This window comes from Podarcis vaucheri (genome assembly GCF_965113315.1).
Source record: "Podarcis vaucheri genome assembly, chromosome: 9".
Classification (NCBI taxonomy): Eukaryota; Metazoa; Chordata; class Lepidosauria; order Squamata; family Lacertidae; genus Podarcis; species Podarcis vaucheri.
The window spans coordinates 62,376,327-62,400,804 of record NC_138767.1 but is presented as its reverse complement, the minus strand read 5'-3'; the positions used below and the strand labels follow the sequence as shown (position 1 = coordinate 62,400,804).

At 41.7% G+C, this 24,478-nt stretch overlaps 1 protein-coding gene across 3 annotated transcripts in view; it reads left to right on the top strand.

Moving 5' to 3' along the window:
• The window catches only part of KLHL5 (kelch like family member 5), a 47,419-nt gene extending 30,054 nt beyond the window's left edge, over positions 1-17,365 (top strand). For all 3 annotated transcript variants that reach the window (XM_082238150.1, XM_082238151.1, XM_082238149.1), the window contains 7 exons: positions 4,464-4,676; positions 7,217-7,403; positions 8,751-8,975; positions 10,477-10,639; positions 12,490-12,702; positions 14,161-14,332; positions 15,980-17,365. In XM_082238150.1, coding sequence (XP_082094276.1) covers positions 4,464-4,676; positions 7,217-7,403; positions 8,751-8,975; positions 10,477-10,639; positions 12,490-12,702; positions 14,161-14,332; positions 15,980-16,036 — 1,230 coding nt within the window. In that variant the 3' untranslated portion in view covers positions 16,037-17,365. The remainder of the gene's footprint in view (positions 1-4,463; positions 4,677-7,216; positions 7,404-8,750; positions 8,976-10,476; positions 10,640-12,489; positions 12,703-14,160; positions 14,333-15,979) is intronic.
• The last annotated feature ends 7,113 nt before the right edge of the window (positions 17,366-24,478 follow it).

The window sequence follows — 24,478 nt, the reverse complement described above, 5'->3', positions numbered from 1 at the left end:
CGCAGTAGACTAGTTTGTTTCCTTTCCATCTGTCTGAGTTCTGCCTAGAGTAATGTTAGACTTAAACTGTTAAAGAATTGTTCCTACTCTTGCTAAAGATTTCACCTCAAGAATTCAAACAGGCAAGGTATATCCTTTCTGTTTTTCCCAGTGGTTCGTGATCATTTGCCTTTCTACCTTTTGTATGCTTTTGATGCACCATTTCCTCCTCTGTTGTTAAGAAGCTTTTGAGACATATTATAAAGCTGTGGCCATTGAAATAGCTACCTTGAAGCTATTGACACTGCAATAAACAGTGACACAATTATAACCTTTAACAGTTTGACAGGAATGAAATTTAAATTAGTTGGATTTTAGAAAGCTATTTTCCAGAGTAATTAGTTGTGCTAGATGAACCCTTCCAAGGGCCTTTTTTAATGTTGTTTAGTTCCAACAGAGACGTGAAATTCAATTTTAGTAATAATGGTTTGAAACGAATGTTGCCATGGAAACAGAATAGAAACCTGTAGTTCAATTGAATGTTCATGTAGAATAAATCCCCTACTAATTTCATTTGCTTAAAAACTGCTTAAAAGCAAGGAAATGTTGGCACTAAAAACAGCAACCGTTTTATGTTTATTTTTAAAAGTATTATAATAAGTGTGCAATGTGCCTATACCAATGCTAAAACACTGTACCTTATTAAAAGCAGTTTATTGTGCATTGTGCTTCAAATGGTGGTAAATAGCAGAAAAGGCAAAGTAGGGAGCATTTGTGCATGCTTGCTTCATTTGTTTATTTAAAATATTTACACTCTGCCTTTCCTCAGCGGTCCTTTAAGGAGGGTAATTAGTAAAATACAACTCAATACAAACAGTACAAAGCTGTGTTCAGAGAAATGTTACCCCATGCAGCACAGGTTCCACTCCTATTTCTAGACCCCCTATTCTATGTTGTCTTGTCTGGATTAAGTTGTAGTTTTTTTTTCTATCATTCAATCTATTACCAACTTCATACACTGGTTCAGCACTTCCACAGCTTCCCTGGAATGCAATGGAAAGCAGGGAGGGAGGGAGGGAGGGAGGGAGGGAGGGAGGGAGGGAGAGATGAGTGTCATCCAAACATTGGTGGCACAGATTCCAAACATCTTTATGACATCCCAGCATGGCGGACAAACAAAAACCCTGTGGAACCCCACAGGCCAACAGCCAAGGGGGTGAGCAGGAGTCCCCCCCAGAGCCTCTTTCTGTTGCATCTCCACACTGTTTTGCTTCTTATGAAGGCTTAAAAAATATTAATGTACAATGAATGTGAAATATTTCTAGTTCCATTTAAACCTGTTTTGGCATTCCAGTTGGCCCTGTTCATATGTAGCCTTATCTAAGGAGCTGTTTACTCCATGTAGGACGTGTAAATATATGCAGTTAAAACATCCAGTCTTATAAAAAGCTCTTTTGTAAGGCTTTTATATGAAACTAGGAGTTGTTCAATAATGCAACTTCACAATTAATTTTAAACGAAAACAACTGTGTGCAGGCCTGCCAAAGATTCAGTTGAAGTATTTCTTGGTTTACGAGATCTTCGAGCAAGTAATCTCAAGAGGACTGATCTAAACTAATAAGCTTTCATTAATGGAACAATGCGTTTAGTGTTGAAAAGGTTGGCATGGTTTCCTTTCACGTACTAAAGCTTGACATATAAATAAGTAAGACAGATTTCAGTTCTGTGTCACTTCCGTGTACAAGAGGGTGTTGCTCCTGTATTAAAATAATATAATGTTCCTCAATTTTTATACTCTATTCATTGCACTGTTCATTTTAAGCAATAAGATTTATATCTTTATTATATTTTTAGAAGCCCAAGTGCAGAATGTGATGTGTTATACAAAATTCAGTGTTCCACATTTTAGCCCTTATGGTGGCCAATAGGAGCTTGAAGTATATGATATAGTTGGTTTTACTTGCAATGTTTTCTGTAGGTGTGTTGGGAAATGGAGCTTGGGCTGAAGTCATCTATCTATACTCACTTGCTAGGGAGTAACCCCATTGAACATAATAGGAATTGACTTCTAAGTAAATATGCATAAATTGCATTGCAAGAGGGAAATTGATGACAGTAAATGGGAAGCATGAATTCATTCAAACCAAGTGCAGTCACTAAGTACTAGGGTGTAGGAGCTGATCTGCAAAACCTAATCCTAGTACCTCTCATTCCCTTCAAAGCTCAGCATATTCTCTGCTTGTCTTCAGGCAGATCAGGGTTATGGTCTGCCTTAGCTTAGCAGATCTGGATCTGGTCAGTGCCAGGATAGGTGTACTACATGCATGGCACCATAGGTTCCATGATAGAGTAAAGGTGAGGTATAAATGTGAGAAAAATAAATAAATGTTGGGCAGATGGTTAAGAGTCTAGAGCTTTCATCCACATTGTGGTCTTCTCCAAGTATCCTAAGATTTCAGTGACAGACTTTTAATTGTTCATTTGGGAGGTCAGTGATTTATGATGCATCCTGGCACAAGTATTTGAGGGCTATCTCCATGGATACTTTCTGACCCATGCTTTAAGTTCTACACATGTGGTTCTACTAGTTCATTAGTGGACAAAAGCCATGGCCTTTCTTCTGACAACACCCCATCTATGAGACTCCCTCCTGCTCAAGATCTAATTTCTCCCCACATTGGTGGCATTAGGAATCAACTCAAAATGTATTTATTTTGCCAGGCTTTTGATGGTTACGTGCAAATTGTAATAGAAATGTTTTGACTCTGTGTTGTTGTTGATTTTTTCATGAATTTTAATTTCTCTCTGTGTGTTTGATTTGAGCGCAAGGAAGCAGTACCACACAGGGGCCTTACCTCTCATCCAGAGACAGCAGCTAGGATAGAAATAGCAGTGCAATGGAAAGAAGATCCCAGTCTCCAGTGACATTGTGATTTTATACAGACAGACCTGAGGCATAGGAAGCTGCCCTATATCAAGTCTATTTGCCCAAGTAGCCATCTACTCTGACTGGCAAAGGCTTTCTGAGGTTTCAGATAGAAAAGATTTTTCACCATTCACATAACCTGCTACCTGATCCTTTTCCTTTTCTGTTCTGTCATTTCTGTTGTAAGCCTTTGGGTAAGGACTGTCTTGTATTTTTAATCTGTGCACTGCAGTTTATAAATGATTAATAATAATATAGTTTAGCTTCTCTTTATGTCAGTTTGTGAACCCTATATATATTATGGGAGATTTGTCCTCAGTTTATAATTTTGTTCTTTACTCTTTATCCTACTTTCGTTTTCTATTTTGTTCTATGTATTAACTGTATCTTTCATTATTTGATGTAATGTTGAAAACACCAAATAAAAATTAAAGATATGAAAAGAAAATACATGGGCCATATCTGATGACTCTTAAAACTCTTAAGTAATGACTGAATAAGATTTCCAAGAAGTGTGTGGTATGCTGCAGACTATTACTATTAACCCTAGAATAGTGGGCATCTGTCTGTCTCAAGAGACAATGGAGTGTGCCTCCAGGGGTGAAGTCAAACTGCTGTGTTAGCAGCACCAAAATGACCTGCCCGAGGCACAAGCCTGGGCAGCATGTATGGAGGTCCTGGGCTACCCACGTCCCAAGAAGATTGTTGTTATAATGCCCCGAGGTTATCAGTCAGAGGGAATGCTCGTTCTCTGGACCTGCTCCATAAAACATAGTGCCTTCATTTATCTTTCTTCTTGCCAAAAATTCCAAATTTTGCACAAGCCTTAAACACACTGATTCAGGGAAGAAAATGCAAATCCCTGTACAACATTAAAAAAAATTTCACAAAGGAACATGTAGCTTGTGCTACTTTCTGCAGACAAATAATTTATCTGGGTAGCTTTTGAGTGCTGAACGAAGCTTCCTCTGTTTGTTTTCTTTATATACTTCCTTTCTCCCATGCCACCCAAGGCAGTTTACAATTTTAAATATACATAAATGCTACATATGTTACAAAATAAAGAACAGGGTTCTCTCAGGAGCTGAGAGCATGAGATTGCTGACCTAAGTCTCCTTGCTTCTGCTTTCCTTCAAGGACACACAGCCCTTAAGTACCTCCAGGGAAAGGGGAGGCTGCCCCAACTTTTCTTAAGCAACTCTTTAGGAGTTGCAGTTATGTGCATCCTGACCTGGACTTCTTCCCTTCTGCCTTTCTTCAAGGCGCACAGGTCTTCGCAAATTTAAGCTGGGGTTGTAAGCTTGTTGTCTGGCCCACCACTGTTTCCACCACTGCAGTGCCATACCTACCAGCACTAACTCCAGAGCCATGGTGGCAGCAGTTTCCTGCCATAAGGGACTGAGACTGAAAAGAGGTAAAACTTCTTGGCAAAACTGGAGTGGGAAGTTACATTAACAAGCAGTGCTTATTTTCCAGCATACATATCCACCTGCAGTTATACTTTACAAGGTCTGTCTCCCCATTAATATTGAGATGTTTTGTTTGTTAAACTTTGTAGGATCATTTCATGGAAGTAATTAGAAACCAAGAATTTTTATTGTTACCAGCCACTGAAATTGCAAAGCTTTTAGCAAGTGATGATATGAATATTCCAAATGAAGAGACCATCCTCAATGCATTGCTTACATGGGTGAGACATGATTTGGAACAAAGAAAGATGGATCTCAGCAACCTCCTGGCATACATCAGGCTGCCATTACTTGCACCACAGGTAAATAAATACCTGAAATCTGTATAGCTGTTCTTTCATCTTTCACCAGTTGATACCAGTAAATTAAGGTGATATGGTTTGGTTGCCTCCCACTTGGAAACCTCTGCATTCATGCAGGGAATCAGCTTACCATTAATACAGTGCCACCAGTAACACACTGTGGTAATGTAAGCTTTTAACAATTAGGGAGCAGTTGCCCCAAGGACCTATAGCTAAATTGGTTCTTTTATAAATAAATGTTTGTTTTGAACATCTTTCATATTTTACATTTACTCAATGTTCTTAAGACAAAGATTCTGATTAATTTTGTATATGGGTCTTATGTAGGAAAAGAAACTAATTTGTGTAGGAAAAGAAACTAATAATGGTTATTCTAGAGCAGCAGTAGGGAATTTTTTTGGTTCTGTGGGGCAGATCCATCAAGTGGGGAAATTTGACATGTGGGCAGCCCCACCTGTTGGATCACCTGATGTCAGATGATTTGGTACTTTGAAGTTCTGATATCCAGACTTCCAAGCACTGTGCAGACAGCAAGGTGCATCTGCCCCCATCACCAATCAGAAAGCAGATTTGGCTTCCCTGTTTTATCAGTTGTCCATCCTTGCTCCAGGAGTGATTTCTACTGAAACCACAGCTAAAATTGACTGTGTCCCCCATTTTAGCAGGGGTTTCAATTATCAGGAAGCAGTTTGCATCAACTGATGCCTGGGGCGTTCAGTCCTGCTTTCTTCAGGAAAGGCCAAAGCTTTCAAGGTATGAGCTTTCGTGTGTAATACACACTTCATCAGATACTCATTACCAAACTAAATGCTATGGAGAGACATGGTCTGAATAGGGATACTGAATTCATGTCCCATTATACATACTAAAGCTAATTTTGGTCATCTATTCCTTTAAAAATCCCTTGCCCTTCCCTATGGAACCAACTGCCATAACAGTCATCAACTGTTATAAGGTTGAAGCGACCTCTGCTTCAGAGTATCTGAAGATGATTTTTTCATCTTTCATCTTGTTATTTATTATGACTATGACAGATCAACACGGCTATCCACCTGAATTTGTAGCATGTGGTTGAAAGTGACCAAGATCAAAACTAAGATAGGTAGTATGCTGAATTATTAATGGTTTGCATACAGCAAATGTTACATACTGCAAACTGAAGCAAGATTCACTAAATCAAGAATCACAATAATTTATTCAAAGGAGCCATAACATTATGGGAGAAGTGTTATGTTGGAGCCAGTACTGGTATGTTAGGAACAAAGCATGCCAAGTCAACCTTGACCAAGGTTTATTGGTCTTTGTTGAAGACTGACACAGTACAATGTGATTTCATTCTGTATTCTGTTTCTTTCATTATAAAGTGTTGTGGAGGATGGCAGTGGTTGGAGTCTAGCAACTAGATAGCAGTACTGTATAAAATTTTATCTGTATGTTTGAAAGATCATAACAATAGGAAGACATAAATGCTGTTCCAAATGATGGGCATGCACACACAAAAACCTGTGTATATATAATTTCCTGTAACAGAGCAAATACCAGATTGGGGTGTGTGTGTAAATTTTAATCAGGAAAGCAGCCTTAGTACTGCACTACCGATCCAAATGCCCACCCAGGGAAGGTATTAGCTAAACTTTAAAGAGACAGAAGTTGTGCTCATTTATCTCTTTAATCTTCTGTATTCTGGACTCACAGCTGTCCATGGAGGCACAGGTCAAATCTGTGTCCAGAGCAGCTGTTTACCAGCTCCATCTGGTACGTAGGCTGAGACCCTATCTGCCTGCGGACTGTCTCGCCAGAGTGGTGCATGCTCTGGTTATCTCCCGCTTGGACTACTCCAATGCACTCTACGTGGGGCTACCTTTGAAGGTGACTCGGAAACTACAACTAATCCAGAATGCGGCAGCTAGACTGGTGACTGGGAGCGGCCGCCGAGACCATATAACACCGGTCTTGAAAGACCTGCATTGGCTCCCAGTACGTTTCCGAGCACAATTCAAAGTGTTGGTGCTGACCTTTAAAGCCCTAAACGGCCTCGGTCCAGTATACCTGAAGGAGCGTCTCCACCCCCATCATTCTGCCCGGACGCTGAGGTCCAGCGCCGAGGGCCTTCTGGCGGTTCCCTCATTGCGAGAAGCAAAGCTACAGGGAACCAGGCAGAGGGCCTTCTCGGTAGTGGCGCCCGCCCTGTGGAACACCCTTCCAGCAGATGTCAAGGCGATAAACAACTACCTGACATTCAGGAGACATCTTAAGGCAGCCATGTTCAGGGAAGTTTTTAACGTGTGATATTTTATTGTATTTTTGGTTTTTATGGAAGCCGCCCAGAGTGGCTGGGGAGGCCCAGCCAGATGGGCGGGGTATAAATAATAAATTATTATTATTATTATTATTTAATCTTCTGTATCAAAATCCCTGCCTTTACACAAACATTTTACACTCTGTTGATTGTAGGTTAGTTGTGTTAATTTGGCATCTTATGTTCAGAATATTCCTGTTAATTTATTCAAGTTCAGCACATCGTCTTCTCCTTTTTCTAGTTTTTAGCAGATATGGAAAACAATGCACTCTTCAGAGATGACATAGAATGTCAAAAACTCATTATGGAAGCAATGAAATACCATCTGTTGCCAGAGAGGCGGCCCATGTTGCAAAGTCCTCGTACAAAACCTAGAAAATCTACAGTTGGTGTGTTGTTTGCAGTTGGAGGCATGGATGCGACTAAAGGTATGGATTATAGGATGTCTGTACTACAGATGAAAATGCACATATCACTTCAGGAGTTGAGAGGCTAGTTTGTAAGTGTTTTCACCTGTTCAGAGTAAAAGTATATTTTGTGCTCTTCGTGCAAGAGCTGAAAACTGGTCCTACAAATGTGTGACTTAGTTTCAGCCAGATAAAAGCCGGCTGCAAGGATGCCTGTTAGCTGACATTTTGTAACTACCACTCCGTTCTCTTCTCTCCCCCCCCCCCCCCGCTCCCAAAGGAAAATCTATGAAGCACTATGCAACTATATTTGAAATATCGGTGGCTTATAGTAATAAGATTAAGTATGAATATATAAACGTATATGAACCACGTAACCCCCCCTTCCTGTAAACCCATCTGAAATACATGAGGGTGGGGTTTGGGTGGGTGGAACTGAAGGGTTCAGCTTGCTGGAATGTATGTGTTCCATGAAAATAGCACAGCTAGGCTTACAATATGGGTGCAGAACTTCTCATTGCTTTTACATTCTCATATCTTTCTTAATCTAATAAATGATCAATGGAAACATAACCACATGATGGCTGTTATATTATTGGTGAAAATATACCAGCCTTACCTTAATCAAGTTCAACAAGTTTGCCTGTTTTGATTAAGAAAAAATGCAAGTAAAAAAGAAGTTATAATAAACTGTTATATGATATTATTTCACCTCTGTGCACACAAATATTCAATGAAATAAGACAAAAAATTATCCTAGAAATTAATATTGTTAATAAAGGTGTGTACAAACAATGCTGTGTATTCATAGTTCAAAAAAACCAAAGCTATCTCAGTATATTTAAATAATTACTAGTTACCAAAGTATTTTATTTAAAAGTTCTTGTAATGATTGTGTAAGTGGCCTTTCATGCTGTGTTGAATATGGATTCTGAATATACAGCTGAACTTGCAGAACATTTTCTTTCTAGCTTCAGTTAGTATTTCGTATTGCATGTATGAAAAAATTATGTTACACATATTGAGGAGAGAGCAAATATAAATTCCAGGAAAGTGAGACAGATCATAGTTCTACAAACTAGTTGATTTTATATCTGTCCATAAATTGTTGTTAACATTCCGTTCAGATTTGGTAGGACAAAATATTTAGCAAATGATTATTTGGAACCATATTTATGTAATCACTATTGACATCACATCTCAAGTATGCACTTTGAAACTACGTGTGTGTATGTTGAGAATAATTATTTTTTTAAAGAAGTAATCAGATTGTTTATCACTATCTGAACCAAATCTATGGTATTTTTATGGACAGTGATCACAAAGATTTGAGTTTTTAAATTAATATTATTTTATACTACTGCTAAGGAGCAACAAGCATTGAAAAGTATGATCTCCGTACCAATATGTGGACTCCTGTAGCAAATATGAATGGAAGAAGACTACAATTTGGAGTAGCAGTATTAGATGATAAGTTGTATGTTGTTGGTGGTAGAGATGGACTGAAAACACTGAATACAGTGGAGTGTTACAACCCAAAAACAAAAACTTGGAGTGTGATGCCACCTATGTCCACTCACCGACATGGTCTGGGTATGTATCTTTTTTTATAACTAAAAGCAAGATATGTGGTGTGATCAGCTCATTTCAATGACATGCTTCCTTGAAATTGCTACTTGGGCTTCTTTGGTACATTCGATATCAGTAGTAGGCAATTTGTAATAGACAAAAATCAGAAACAAACTTTAAAGGTTTTAATTTAATTGTCATCTCCAACATTATGCTTTCTTATGTGTCATTCTTGGGAAGTAAAAGTATGGTCACTATATTGCATGTAGTGAGCTCCCGTCTTTCGGTCCCAGCTCCTGCCCACCTAGCAGTTCGAAAGCACCCCTAAGTGCAAGTAGATAAATAGGTACTGCTTTATAGCGGGAAGGTAACAGCATTTCCGTGCGCTGCGCTGGTGCTGGTTCGCCAGAGCAGCTTCGTCACGCTGGCCACGTGACCCGGAAGTGTCTCCGGACAGCGCTGGCCCCTGGCCTCTTAAGTGAGATGGGCGCGCAACCCTAGAGTCGGACACGACTGGCCCGTACGGGCAGGGGTACCTTTACCTTTATGTGCAGTTCTCTGAGACACTTTTTATACGGCATCTTAAACCCCCCCCCCCAATACAGTGGTACCTCGGGTTAAGTACTTAATTCGTTCCGGAGGTCTGTTCTTAACCTGAAACTGTTCTTAACCTGAAGCACCACTTTAGCTAATGGGGCCTCCTGCTGCTGCCGTGCCGCCGGAGCTGATTTCTGTTCTTATCCTGAAGCAAAGTTCTTAACCTGAAGCACTATTTTTGGGTTAGCGGAGTGTGTAACCTGAAGCGTATGTAACCTGAAGCGTATGTAACCCGAGGTACCACTGTATTGAGATTGACTTTCCTTTGAGGAGTGGGAGAAAGTCACTGGACCTTCTTTTGACAGAAAGAAGACTGGAAACATTATAGCAGCCAAAACCTAATGCTCCAAAACCAAGAGATAATCTTTTTTTTTCCTTTTTCCCATTTCATTAATTTTGAGTGAGGGACCGAAGAGTTTTCATATTCTTAATTGGCAGTTGCAGAACATAGATATTATAGAAATATTGTGATATGTCTGCTTGTCAAGGCTCAAGTGTTTCTCTGTTCCTGTACATCAGCGGCTTTTGAACTTTGGGGCAAAATTATCAGGCTTCTTAAATGAGGTGATCAGTGACAGTAGGCAGGCTTTCCTGAGAGGCAGTTTATCCATCCCCATAAACATTGCAGCCTCGGTTCCTTTGGCAGAAAATTAATGAATTAATTACTAAAGGAATGAATGAATGATCCTTTAAAAATATGTTGCAATGTAGTGGAGATACGGATGGACAAGATGTTGAATGTATTGTAGGATGCCTTTCAGTAGTTTGGCCAGGGTTCCCTCTGAGTCTCAAAATATACTGTAGAAGCCCTAGTTCTGATTTCCTCATCAGAAAAATAAATGAGGAAAGCATTTGAAACCACTGCGGTATGTCATAAACAATTGGACCATTTCACATTCTGAAATAATAGTGTCTTCTTAACTCAAAGGGGTGGCAGTTCTGGAAGGTCCTATGTATGCTGTAGGAGGACATGATGGCTGGAGCTATCTGAATACCGTCGAAAGATGGGATCCACAGGCACGTCAGTGGAACTTTGTGGCTAGCATGTCAACCCCAAGGAGCACAGTGGGTGTAGCAGTATTAAGCGGAAAGTAAGTAGGACTAAAGAGAGAAATAAGGGCAAATATTCCATAACATTTTACTCAAAACTCATATATAAAGGAAATTTAGTAACACTGGAATGATATCGTCTACCAGAGGTTCAGAGTGTTAGGCTTTTGAATGATGCTGTGTATGCATGTTTTTGTCCTATCCACTTCTTGTTAAAATATTCATTGGGTATCAGGAAACATCCAGTGCTCATTAAATCCTTACTGTTAATTTCCTCTTGGATGTTTAATAGTTTCAGGACTGCAGGCAGGACTTCTTTTGTCCTAGAAATGGTTCCAGTAATTTGACTTAGTCAAATCTAGCAATGTATTTTTAATAACAAATTGATAATGCTGTATAAAATCCTGAAAACTCAAATGGTAACATAAGCAAAGACTCTCCTCCCCGAAGGGGAGGGGAGGGGTTGTGGTCGGGGCTCGAGCTCCGGCTAGCAGGGGGCGTGGCCCCCTGCTGCCCACTCACCTGGCTGGCGCTCACGCCCCCTCGGTGGCCATCCAACCGGGGGCCACGGTGGGGGCATGTTCAGCAGCATTTTGCTGCAGCGCCAGCCTTCGCCCGGCCTCATTCTTCCTTCCTTCGCCCCTCACGAGTCACCCACCCTCCACTCCCTTTAGTTAGGGCTCAGGTTTTTCGGCCTTGCTATGGACCTTAGGTTGGTCGCCCTGGTTGGCTGGGGGGCCTGGTAGGAGTTTTTCCATTTGGCACTAGGCTAATTGGTTTTTTCGCCTACCTCGTAGCAATCGTCACAACTTTTTTGTGGTATTGGTGGGTAGGTTAGGCATTGGAATAATGTGTTGCGCTGTGTGGAAGTGCTAGGTGTGGCCATCGCCTATGCCTTCAATTTTTTAGGGGTATTCCGTTAAAGGAATCTGGGGGTCGTGTATTCGTCCGATGCCTGCTTGGCGGGAGGCCTTGGCACGACCCTCGGTGACAGCAGGGGTGAGCCTATAGTCGGATCAGCATCGACAGGCTCCACCTACTGGTGAAGAACCCACTTGTTTCGATCCAATGCCTAAGCCAATACCTTTTCAAATGCTGTAACCAATAAAGTTGTGGCCTTTCTCTAGCCCATTAACCTTATATCACGTGTCCTTGTGTCTTCATTTCACTTCACCGGGGTCGGGTCCTCGAACCACAATTGTCTCTAGCAGTAAGATGGCTGAAGAGAAACTGAAAATTTTATCCATTTTAGGAAAGAAAATCAACAAGTTCTTGTTTTTTTCTGAGAAATATTATTCCTTCCTTGAAGTATCGGAATAGCTATCATTGTGGGAAACCCTCTTACTGTGTTTTTTTTATAATGCACTTTTTCCTAAATTATATGCTTCCTTTTTTGATATTTTTGATTTTTTTTGCATCTTTGTTTATTTAGAAATAGAAAAGGACCACACAAGTAATGGGATGAAAAATGTAGCATATATAAAACTTTCAAATCTGTTGTATAAATGAGCCCATAAATGTGGTTAGAATTACATTATTACTTTCAGATTTAAATGCAACATCAAAGGACAAGCTGCACCACCTACTGAGGTGGAAATGAATTGAGACAAAGCTGTTGTTTAAAACTGCTACTTTGTTACCAAGAAACTATAGGTAGGTTTTAAGAGAAGCATCAGAAAATGGGTGAGACTCTTTCAGAAATAGGATCCCAAGAGAGTTCTCTTTGAAGCAAAGGCAGCAGCAGATTTCGTTGTCCCTGAGGAAGATTTTAAAGTGTTCGACTTAATGCTATTTTTTATTCTGCAGTAAGCCATCTAATACAATGCCTACTTGAATATTTTGTGTGTGTGTGTTCAGAAAGTATTTCAACCATGTATTTGTATGCTTACAGGTTATATGCAGTTGGCGGTCGAGATGGAAGTTCTTGTCTCAAATCTGTAGAATGCTTTGATCCTCATACTAACAAGTGGACACTCTGTGCTCAGATGTCAAAACGAAGAGGTGGCGTTGGGGTAACCACCTGGAATGGGTTTCTCTATGCTATTGGAGGCCATGATGCACCAGCTTCTAACTTGACATCCAGGCTGTCTGACTGTGTGGAAAGGTATTAACGCAATAAAGTGTTGCTATGAAGATACAGTGGTGCCTCGCAAGACGAAAAGAATCCGTTCCGCGAGTCTCTTCATCTTGCGGTTTTTTCGTCTTGCGAAGCAAGCCCATTAGCGGCTTAGCGGGCTTAGTGGATCAGCCTATTAGCGGCTTAGCGGATCAGCTGATAAGCGGTTTAGCGGATCAGCTGTTAAGCGGCTTAGCGGATCAGCTGTTAAGCGGCTTAGCGGCTTAGGATCAGCTGATAAGCGGCTTAGCGGCTTGGGAAAAAGGGGAAGGGGGGAAAAACCGCAGGAACTCGCAAGACATTTTCGTCTTGCGAAGCAAGCCCATAGGAAATTTGTTTTGCGAAGCACCTCCAAAACGGAAAACCCTTTCGTCTAGCGGGTTTTCCGTCTTGCGAGGCATTCGTCTTGCGGGGCACCACTGTACTTAAGGTTCTCGCTGTCCCATTTCCCTCATTTACAGCATCCTAAAATTACCTGCATTTAACACTTGAGCATATAGTGCAGGAGGATGCAGCAAAGGAGGTAAAAAGTAAAAGATACAGGTTATGTAGAAGCAATTGATTTGGAGTATTTCTGCAATGGTAGCACTTTTTATAGAACAGTTGCAAGAGACACCATTCAGAGAGATTTGGCATGGGCCAGGGTTTGTGTTTCACCACAACTGGAGATTTGTTGTGTGGCTTTGAGCAAGATGCTGTTAACCAAAAGGATAGTAGTAAAAATCTACCAACTTGGGTCAGAATGTCAGTAAACAAAGACATTAGTTAACCAAAACAGAAGTGCAAATTATATGGAGGATATTAATTTTAAAAATAAAGCAGCAAAAAAGAAATTACATGAGAGATGTCAAATTCTATAAAGACTTTGTTTTCAGAAGCAGTCTGCAACAAGAGAATCTATCATACGTCTCGCCCAGCTCAGATGTAGATTCCTGGCTTGCTAAGTCAGTTTAGTAAGCTGGCAATGAGCACCGGGCCTGTGCTTTCATTCCTCTGCTCTCCTATTTGTATTCATATCTTGGTTAGCTTAAAACTACAGTTCTCTATTATGTCCAGAATGGGGAGATGTGGCTCAATGTCTGAAAACATTATGTCGGACCGTGGCATTAAACCACAGATATTCATTTTGGACAAAATGGGGAAATGTGGATTAAGCTGATTCAGATAAATGTGTTAAGGGGTAGGATGAACATGTTCTCAGTTTGACAGATAGCTTGCCGGGAATGCACTTCCAAACAGGGTCTGTGTATGTGTAAGAACGGTACCAACAGTGATGAAAGAAAGCAAAAGATCTAGGTGAAGTTACAATGAAATCCCTCAGAAGAAGTTCTGAAATACAATACGGGGTATGGAGTAACAGGAAAAATTAGAATAGCATATATAATACTCTCTTGGCAGAACTTCAGACATATGGAACTAACCCTTACATTGTTGTTTTTAATTCAGGTATGATCCCAAAACTGATATGTGGACTGCCGTAGCTTCCATGAGCATCAGCAGAGATGCAGTGGGAGTCTGCCTTCTTGGAGACAGATTGTATGCTGTTGGGGGATATGATGGACAGACCTACCTTAACACAGTGGAGTCTTACGACCCCCAGACAAATGAGTGGACACAGGTATTGCTTAAGGTTTGGAGGGTTCATACATCAATGGTGGGTTGAATTTCTGGCTTCTTCTGTTCAAGGTGCTCCCATAGCAAGTCTGGCTAGCAGAGCTCTCTGTGACCTTGGGAAGGCCACTCCAAGTCATAGTAGTCAATAGCAAGTAGTTGGCTTCATCATCTCAGTTAGTAGAAGGCAACATGTTGCTGTTTTTAAGAGTAATCTCAGCCTCTTTTGGAAGCCTGCCTTCAGCTCAGATTCAGTCATCCCAGGTGAGTGAGTGAAACCATGTGTAAATAAGAATCACAGAACTGTAGGGCTGAAAGGGACCTTGAGGGTCATCTAGTCCAAAGCCCTGCAATGCAGGAATCTTTTGCCCAATGTGGGGCTTCAACCTGTGACTCAGAGATTAAGAGTTTCATGCTCTACTGACTGAGCCATCCATCATGAACAGACTTCTGATTGTTCTGCTACTTTCTGCCCCTCCCTACATATGATTGAGCAGCATGTCAAACATCTTCTTTTCCTGATGCAACCAAGTCCTTTCCTACATGCTTTCCGAAAGAAAGGTGGAAGAAAAGGGAAATATGATTATTTAAAATGGGAAGTACTGGAACTCAAGCCTACCAAAAAAAACACAACTGATTCCATATCTCAAATATTCACCATCTGTATGTGACGGCAGTTATGTGGTGCAAGCATTCTACATAGATGCAGAACCGCTCGCATTTTTATCCAACTTGGGCGCACAGCGCAAACCTTACCATCTGCCCCAGGATAGGTAGCCACTTCGTATCCAGTGGCTACCACCGGAAAGTGCAAATGAAATCTAAACTTAGAAGTTGCTCTTTTTGTTCTAGCTAAGTAATCAAGTTTTTCTCTGTAAACCCAGCAGAATAATTCTAATGTGGGGGCACCTCATGCGCAGGGGCTAAATGCAATAGTCCAAGCCTCTCTCTGGCCACAGCTCCTCCTTGGCCATGCATCCCCCATGTTTTTGCCTCGATGGAATATATCCTTGAACTCTGGTAATGCCTCTTGCTTGCCTGAATGAAGAACAGAGTTGCTCTATCCATTTTTACCCCTGGAAAGAAGAGCTCTCTAACAGTAAGAGCTGCTAGTGGAGCAGACTCACTCCCTTGGGAAGTGGTAGATCCTCTCCTTCGTTGGAGGTTTTTAAACAGAGGTTGAATGGCCATCTGCCACAGATACTTTAGTTGAGATTGTTGCATTGCAGGGGGTTGGACTAGTTGACCCCTGGGGTCCCTTCCAACTCTATGATTCTGTGACCCTAACCATGGCTGGAATATGGCCCCTGAAATCCTAGAAGGTAGTGTACCCTTGATCTGATGTAGGCAGAAGGTGACATAAAAAGTATAATCTTCCTGTCCCTGCTTAACAGGAAACCTATGCCCTGTATTAATATCCTGCTCCATAATTTATATAATTGAGCTTTGACATTATATTTTAAAAACGATGGGGTTGAGTCCAGGTGACCTCTGGCTCAAACTAAGCGCTGATTGAAAAACAGGTAGCAAGTGATTCGTTCTCTTGCTCAACATTCATATTACTGTGGCTCTAATTTTTTAAAATAAAATATTTGCAACGCTAGCAAGCGTGCTTTGTCACTGACCCTTTTCCACATTCTTCTCACCATTGCAGGTTGCACCATTGTGCCTCGGAAGAGCTGGGGCCTGTGTCGTGACTGTAAAGCTCTAATTACAAAGATATCCTTCTCTTCTATAGACTCGGGGGGGGGGTGCCCCCAAGTTACTAAATTATAATCATATAAGGTACTGTGTATCTTCACAGGGCAAAGAGTTTGGTCTTAATCTATTAGCTAAAATGTTTTTTAATTCAAAACGGACCAACATTATGCACTTTTTAAAAATGAGTAATGCAATTTATGTACATTGATTTGTAATGGAATACTCTGCAGCCAGCTGGCAGGTTACATTAGAAATGCGGCAACTGAAAAATAATTGGCGCTTACAAATTTTGGTTCTTGCTCTAGGAGGCCCTGAGCTCTTTGTTGTAATAAGCCTGGGCACAGTACCATTTCCTTTCCATTTCCATATATGTTTTTGGCATGTTCAGGATGCAGGTATTGACACTGCTTTCATTCCAAATAATTTGTCTTGACTATTGGAATATTATTGTTACTATTTTTACATGGTACAAAGACAAACCAAATGCAGATGGAATCAGAGTATCGAGGGTACCTCTTGCGTGGGAAATGCTATACATTTGATGCTTGAACTCTTCTCACCACAGCCGACATTTTGCAGCCTTTGTTTTTTAACCAAAGCCTCACTTTCATTATTGTCTTAGTATGCTATGGAAGTGTTTGTTCTATAGGATACTTTCTTCAAGAGCTTTTCAGCATCCACCACACTTACTGGATTTTCTAATCTTTTATGGAACTTTCTCTATTCTATAAATATTTATATATCATTTCATCTTTCTGAGCCTAATTGCAGTTTCACTGAGTGGATCTCTTCCTGAAAGAAATTCAGAAGTTGGAGTTGGGGGGTGCATTCCAATGCATCATTAAAAGTGACTTTCATTTGTGGTTTCTGAAGCATTCCATGATCTGAAATTATATGTAGCTAACTTTAATTTACTTTGAAAGAGGAGTTTGCACAAATCTTAATACACTTTTATAAGGTGAAAACTCGTGCCATTTTTAGCAAGTGTTCCTTTGGCAAAAAGTGGGCATTACCCTACAACTGGTGCATCCTTTCAGGGTGCTCCGCTACTTCCAAAAAGACTGACAGTCTTTCCAAGGATCAGACTTGCGTAACTAAATTATTTAATACTGTAATAGATTTTCTTTAGTATTTGCCTTATGTTGACTTGTTACACTACTCAGAATTACTTGGGTGTTCCAAGTGCTCTATGAAACTTTTATATTTTCTTTTGTGCCTTGTTTCTTACGTGTTCAAATATGTTATGTAACATTCTGTTGTACTTTATCTTGAAAAAATCTGAATATGTAAACTAAAGGATTTCTTTTTTCCTGAAAGTAAATGGAATGTGTCTGACGAATAGTCTTTGCACACTTGTAATTTTTTAATACAGTTCTGAACTTTGAAGTTCACAATTAACTATTATTTTAAAGGGGAAGTGGCATTCTACTTCAGTGTATAAGTCCTGTCCTGTTTGTTATCATTTTACAAATGATTTTGTGATGCCTTATTCATACAAGTAATCAATACGCACACACAAATGATAAGTATCATAACCAATACCCAAATTTAGCAAGGGGTGAGCTGGCATAAGGTAATTAAGTGTTATGGCTGTCTTACATTAAACCTGCTTGGTAAAAAATGCATTGGCATAAATATACACGTATGAGTTTAGTTGTACAAAAACAGATGTTTGCAGAGTCCGATGTATAGATGTGGAAAAGGTTCCCCAAACCACTGCTCTAAATTATATAGGGTAATCTACTTTATCAAAACAGAAGTGTGGCACCTATGATGGAGTGGGTGCAAAAAAGCACACTATTGGCACTGCAGAAGCATGTCACTTGGGCTAAATTCTCCTGCCATCTATTAATGGCAGAAGGCCAAGTCTTCAAGCAGTGGTCACTACTCCTGTTACACGTTCTGGGTTGTGACTGCACCCAGGTTTTGACATCTTATGTAGTTTTACCTTGAGCAGTCTTAGCCACCGATTTTTTTAATGCATTGAAAACAACATTAAGGGTTCATCTACACTGGAGTTTAATGTGGATTTGATGCTGCTTTTATGTCTTCCCTCCTCCATCCCAGCAAACACATGACATTGGCCTCATCCAAGTGGCAGCCCGTAACCTCCCTCCAGGAAATTTGGATTTTCCAGATTCATTAAGGGAAGAAAATCTATTACAAAATTGCGTGTTGATCAAATGCGGGTGCACTGTGTGGCTGGGGTGCTTTAAAAAAAAAAATCGGCTACCATGTATTGCCTGCACCCCCTACCTACATTTTGTTTCCATCAGCTCAAAGGAGAGTATGCAACCTAACCATTTTTCACTAGTTGTTACTAAAGACACATTTGCAGGATTATTTTTTTAATCAAAACAGCTCTTTTGCACAAACTGCTCTTGCACTGATAAGCTGCATTAAAAATAAAATTTGCCCTTGCTGGTACAGGAAGCAGGAAAGGAAAAGGCAGTCTTTCAAAGAAGCAACTCCAAATCCTTCCCTGGCCTGGAGCAACACACACATTTATTTAGTATTGTTCTTTTGTGCAAATAAGTTAGTATTTCAAAAATAAAATAAGTTCAAAAGGTGTGCGTGCATAGGTAAACAAATACCCGCATGCATGCCAAAATGGACCCGTGGTTTCAAAATTTTATGGTGGGTTGGGTACTGATTGAAGGGAGTAGACAGCAACACTTAGCATTAATACATACAATTTTGAAACAGGTATACACTCACTCACCTTGCTTCTGTCCCTTTAAATACCAACAGTTTATTTTGCACCCTTTCTAAACCCACATTAGTGGCTTGAAATGCAGTAAGGTGGTCTCTATTCACATGTTTATGTTACTTTACACCAGGGAGGGAGCAGGGATGCCTTCACCCCCTATGTGTACTGCCTGTTTGGTTTCCTTGTCCTTTGACCCTCACCGCACACACTTCCCCATGAAGCTGTCATATGCAATGGCTATTTCAAATATACACCTCTCAGATTAACCGCAGAGTGTGGCTTACGTTTCTAAATCAGATAGAAGCTGGTTTGAGGGAAAACACTAGGATAGATATGGATTGTGGCTAATGTCACGAATACTCATCTTCCAACACCAGTTGTAGGAACGCACTGGAGCCAGAGTACTGTAAATAAAAGGTAAAGGGACCCCTGACCGTTAGGTTCAGTCATGGCCGATTCTGGGGTTGCGGCGCTCATCTCGCTTTATTGGCCGAGGGAGCTGGTGTACAGCTTCCGGGTCATGTGGCCAGCATGACTAAGCCGCTTCTGGCAAACCAGAGCAGCGCACGGAAACACCGTTTACCTTCCCGTCGGAGCGGTACCTATTTATCTACATGCACTTAGATGTGCTTTCGAACTGCTAGGTTGGCAGGAGCAGGGACCAAGCAACAGGAGCTCACCCCGTCGTAGGGATTCAAACTGCTGACCGTCTGATCGGCAAGTCCTAGGCTCTGTGGGTTAACCCACAGCACCACCCGCGTCCCCTAGTACTGTAAATAGTCAGGTGTAATTTGCCCAAGACACTTTCAGGAAGCAAGTTACTCTATGATTCTAACCCAGTTAAGCCTCACCAACACTAACTGAGGAAATTGTTGAAGCTTCTGTTTCACCCCTACTGACCTACTGAACCACAAACCTACTTTTCCTAGAATCATCCTTTGGCTGTCCTACAAGGCATTAGAACATGTCAGCAACCTAAGGCCCATGGGCTGGAAGCGGCCCGCGGAGGTCGTTTGACCGGCCCACAAACTGTTCCCAAAGTGAGCTGCGCTAAACCAGCGCGGTGTGGGGACTTGCATCCATGGCGCCAAAAATCGCATCTGCAGACGCACGGACGCCAAAAACTGCAGGTGCGCACGTGCAGACGCCGAAAATTGTGTGCATGGTCCGGCCCATGGAGGGATCTCCCCGGGACCGATCCAGCTCAGGCAAGATAAACCTTGCTGACCCCTTTGCATTGGTGGTTCAGTGGTAGAATTCTCGCCTGCCAAACGGTTTCTCACTGCTTCACTCTCAGCACTGTAGTCAGGTTCCTCCGTGTCCCCTTAGCTAGGGTTGCCATATTCCCAAAAGTGAAAATCCAGACAACATAGCTGAGTTGTTTTTTTGTGGGGTTTTTTTTTTGTCAAAGTTGTCCTCCCCATCCCCACCCCCAAACCCCACACATTTTGGGGCTTTTCTGGATTTTTTAAAGCTTTTAAAAAATAAAATTAATCACCCTACTTGTCATACATTCAGATTTTCCTGAACATTTTGCCAATTCAGCGAAAATCCACCCGGATGCCATTTTCAAGTCCAATTCCCAGATGTGTATGGGAAAACCAGGACATATGGCAGCCCTAAAGGAAAAGGGACCCCTGATCTTTAGGTCCAGTCGTGACTGACTCTGGGGTTGCAGCGCTCATCTCACTTTATTGGCCGAGGGAGCCGGCGTACAGCTTCCGGGTCATGTGGCCAGCATGACTAAGCCACTTCTGGCGAACCAGAGTAGCACACGGAAACGGCGTTTACCTTCCCGCCAGAGCAGTACCTATTTTATCTATTTGCACTTTGACGTGCTTCCGAACTGCTAGGTTGGCAGGAGCAGGGACTGAGCAACGGGAACTCACCCCGTCGCGGGGATTCGAACCGCCGACCTTCTGATTGGCAAGTCCTAGGCTCTGTGGTTTTAACCCACAGCGCCACCCGCGTCCCATGGCAGCCCTACCTCAGCATAAATCAAACGATTCAGCTGCCATAGCAAGCATTCTACCATGAAACCACTCTGCCTTCCTCTCAGGTCTTTCTCGGTCCTTCTCTTCTGGATGTCCACCAAGCACCAACCAACAGGGACTGACTGACTGACCAGCAGCACCCAGCCATATATTCGCTTTTTCAGGCCAGGGCAGCCAATCACATAGTATAACCAAGAATTCTAGACCTGCAACTACCAATCAGAATATGCACATGTTCTATCCTTTTGCATACTAAGAGTTCTACCTCCAACCACTTCTCCGTTGTCAGTTAACATCTGCCATGGCAGTTAAAGCAACTTTCACCTGACTGGACAGAAAACATCACTAATCAAACACATTCCACTGCACATTACAACACAACAGAATGCACTGCACAATGCCCATTAAAGCACAATTTAAACAGACAGGATTCCTTCACAATCCTATACACACACTTTCCTAAAAGCAATTGAGGATTTAGGCAAGAGTACCATGAAATACTTGTTTATAAGCGGCTCTTCAAATGGAAGGAAAATAATCTCAAATACATGGGGATTCTCCCTCACTAGTAACTTCTGTGACATGGTTAATAGAACGTGGTTATTATGGTGTTTTCGTAAACCATTTTGAAACGTTGCTGAAGGGCATATAAATCTTAAATAAAAGTGGATGTTTATAAAATGACAATGATACTGTAACTTTTAAACAAATGGCACATGCTGATTCTTAGGGGGAACATTCAGGAACTTAAAATGAATATATAACCCGACTAATGTATATAATTCATGGGATTCCAATTCATATTCTCCGATCAATTTTTAAAAATAGAATATATTTTAAGAAAAATTAATGTGGGTGCCTTTCAGGCAGACCATACACAGTCTAAACCAAATTTTAGGGAGATAGAATGAGGTTATCTGATGTATGTCATCACAAATAATGTGTCTTAAAAGGCATGATTTAAGTGGAGGAGGGAGACCATTCTAATCTGTACTAGGTTTACTTTCTCTCTGCTGAAAGGACTATACACTGGCATCCATGTTTAGAAAGAAGTCAGATATTTTATCTCCTATAATACAGATTGCAAGAAATATGTAGAAACAAGTGGTGGTTATTCAAAAAGATACTAGGCTTTCTCCAATAATTTACATTTATCAATGTAGCATAATCTGAGTGAAAAATGGGGGAGGGTATTTATTTGGAGTTGAAATCACTGAAAGGAAAAGTACATTGATAAAAACTACAATATGTAGCAAGCCATTCCAACCAAATACTAAATATTACTTACCATATTTTTCGCTCTATAAGACACACTTTTCCCCTCCTAAAAAGTAAGGGGAAATGTGTGTGCGTTTTATGGAGCGAATGCAGGCTGCACAGCGATCCCACTTCCTCTCCTGGCTTCAGGGATAGCCACACAAAGCCTCTTGAGCACAGCGGGAGCACTCCTGCCTCTTCGCTGAAGAGGCTTTGCGTTGTTTTCTTGTTTTCCTCCTCTAGGTGCATATTATGGTCGGGTGCATCTTATAGAGCAAAAAAAACCACACGGTATTTAATTTATTAATTGCTTCCTATGAAGCATCCTGAAGCGATTTCACAGGACAGTATAAGCATATATTAAAACAACTGCATCTATAAAAACAATTTCAAATCCAACACAGATAGCAACTGGCATATCTGTCTGTAGGGTGCCCATCCAACTTGAACACTGTAATTCAATCTTGCCAGTTTGGGACAAACAAGGCTTCTGCATGAACCTGAGCCCTGGATTTCAGCGATATGAGGAAGTGTTTTGTAAGAAGGAGTTTTGGGTGGGAATCCAAACTAGTCCTAGCCCCCACTTTTGAGCCACAACCTTTATAGTGGGTGCAGTGTCCTTTGTGACTGCCCCCCTAAACAAAGCTCTCCAAGGTGCAGAACTTTGCTTCAGGATGAGAACAGAAATCGTGCTCCGGTGGCGCGGCAGCAGCAGGAGGCCCCATTAGCTAAAGTGGTGCTTCAACTTAAGAACAGTTTCAGGTTAAGTACAGACCTCCAGAACGAATTAAGTACTTAACCCGAGGTACCACTGTATTTTGTTATGTGCAAATGGATTTAGGTACCTATTACGTCCATAAATTACCATATAGCATATATTCAACACAAAAAACAGTGACAATTTGTTGTTGACAAAGGACAGCTGGACATATAAAAGTAAAGGGACCCCTGACCATTAGGTCCAGTCGTGGCCAACTCTGGGGTTGTGGTGCTCATCTTGATTTACTGGCTGAAGGAGCCGGCATACAGCTTCCAGGCCATGTGGCCAGCATGACTAAGCCGCTTCTGGCGAACCAGAGCAGCGCACAGAAACGCTGTTTACCTTCCCGCCGGAGCGGTACCTATTTATCTACTTGCACTTTGACATGCTTTCGAACTGGACATATAAAGGGCCCCATTATCTTCAGGCCTCGTCAAACCTAAATCCGGCCCTGCTGCCAGGAATGCCAACTTGGCCCCGCGATTGAGGGTGCCATGCAGCGTGCATGGCCTAGGGGTACAGAAATTTGTGGATGCCCAGCCGCTTAACTGGGAATTTTGTGGGCGATCTAGCACACCAGGGAGTTGGCACCTATGCGACTGCTTGCATCGGAATTTGGATCGGCAGGGTGGGAGGGATCCTGAGGGTCCTCCATCCAACCCCCTGCAATGCAGGAATCTCAACACAGGGTCCTCCACCCATTATTATATATACCGCCCTATACCCGGTATATATTACCATTAAAAGTTATTATATACCATTAAAAGAACCTTTTAATGAGGGTGAAAGAGGAGAGCGCAAAATATGGTCTGAAGCTCAACATCAAAAATCGAAGATCATGGCCACTTGGCCCATCACCTCCTGGTAAATAGAAGGGGAAGAAATGGAGGCACTGAGAGATTTTACTTTCTTGGGCTCCATGATCACTGCAGATGGTGACAGCAGTCACGAAATTAAAAGACGCCTGCTTCTTGGGAGGAAAGCAATGACAAACCTAGACAGCATCTTAAAAAGCAGAGACATCACCTTGCCAAGAAAGGTCCGTATAGTTAAAGCTATGGCTTTCCCAGTAGTGATGTATGGAAGTCAGAGCTGGACCATAAAGAAGGCTGATTGCCGAAGAATTGATGCTTTTGAATTATGGTGCTGGAGGAGACTCTTGAGAGTCCCATGGACTGCAAAAAGATCAAACCTCTCCATTCTGAAGGAAATCAGCCCTGAGTGCTCACTGGAAGGACAGATGCTGAAGCTGAGGCTCCAATACTTTGGCCACCTCATGAGAAAAGACTCCCTGGAAAAGACCCTGATGTTGGGAAAGATGGAGGGCACAAGGAGAAGGGGATGACAGAGGACTCAAGCTACCAGCATGAGTTTGACCAAACTGCGGGAGGCAGTGGAAGACAGGAGTGCCTGGGGTGCTCTGGTCCATGGAGTCACGAAGAGTTGGACACGACTAAACAACAGCAACCCGGGGGTCTCAATATGAAACCCTGCAAGCCTTTTATTGTCACGCCACTAGCAGACACATTGAGAAATAGCAAACAATGCTTTCCTACGTAAAAGTTTCAAAAACAGAACCATATCTTTGCTGCTACTTTTTTTTTGGGGGGGGGGGGACTGGACACCCAGGACTTCCGCCGTTGGGCTCTCTTTAAAACGGCTTCTCGAGACGCGAACCAGGAAGCGCCTTCTTCAGGTCAACGGCGCGCGACTCTTCTTTTTTCGTACCTC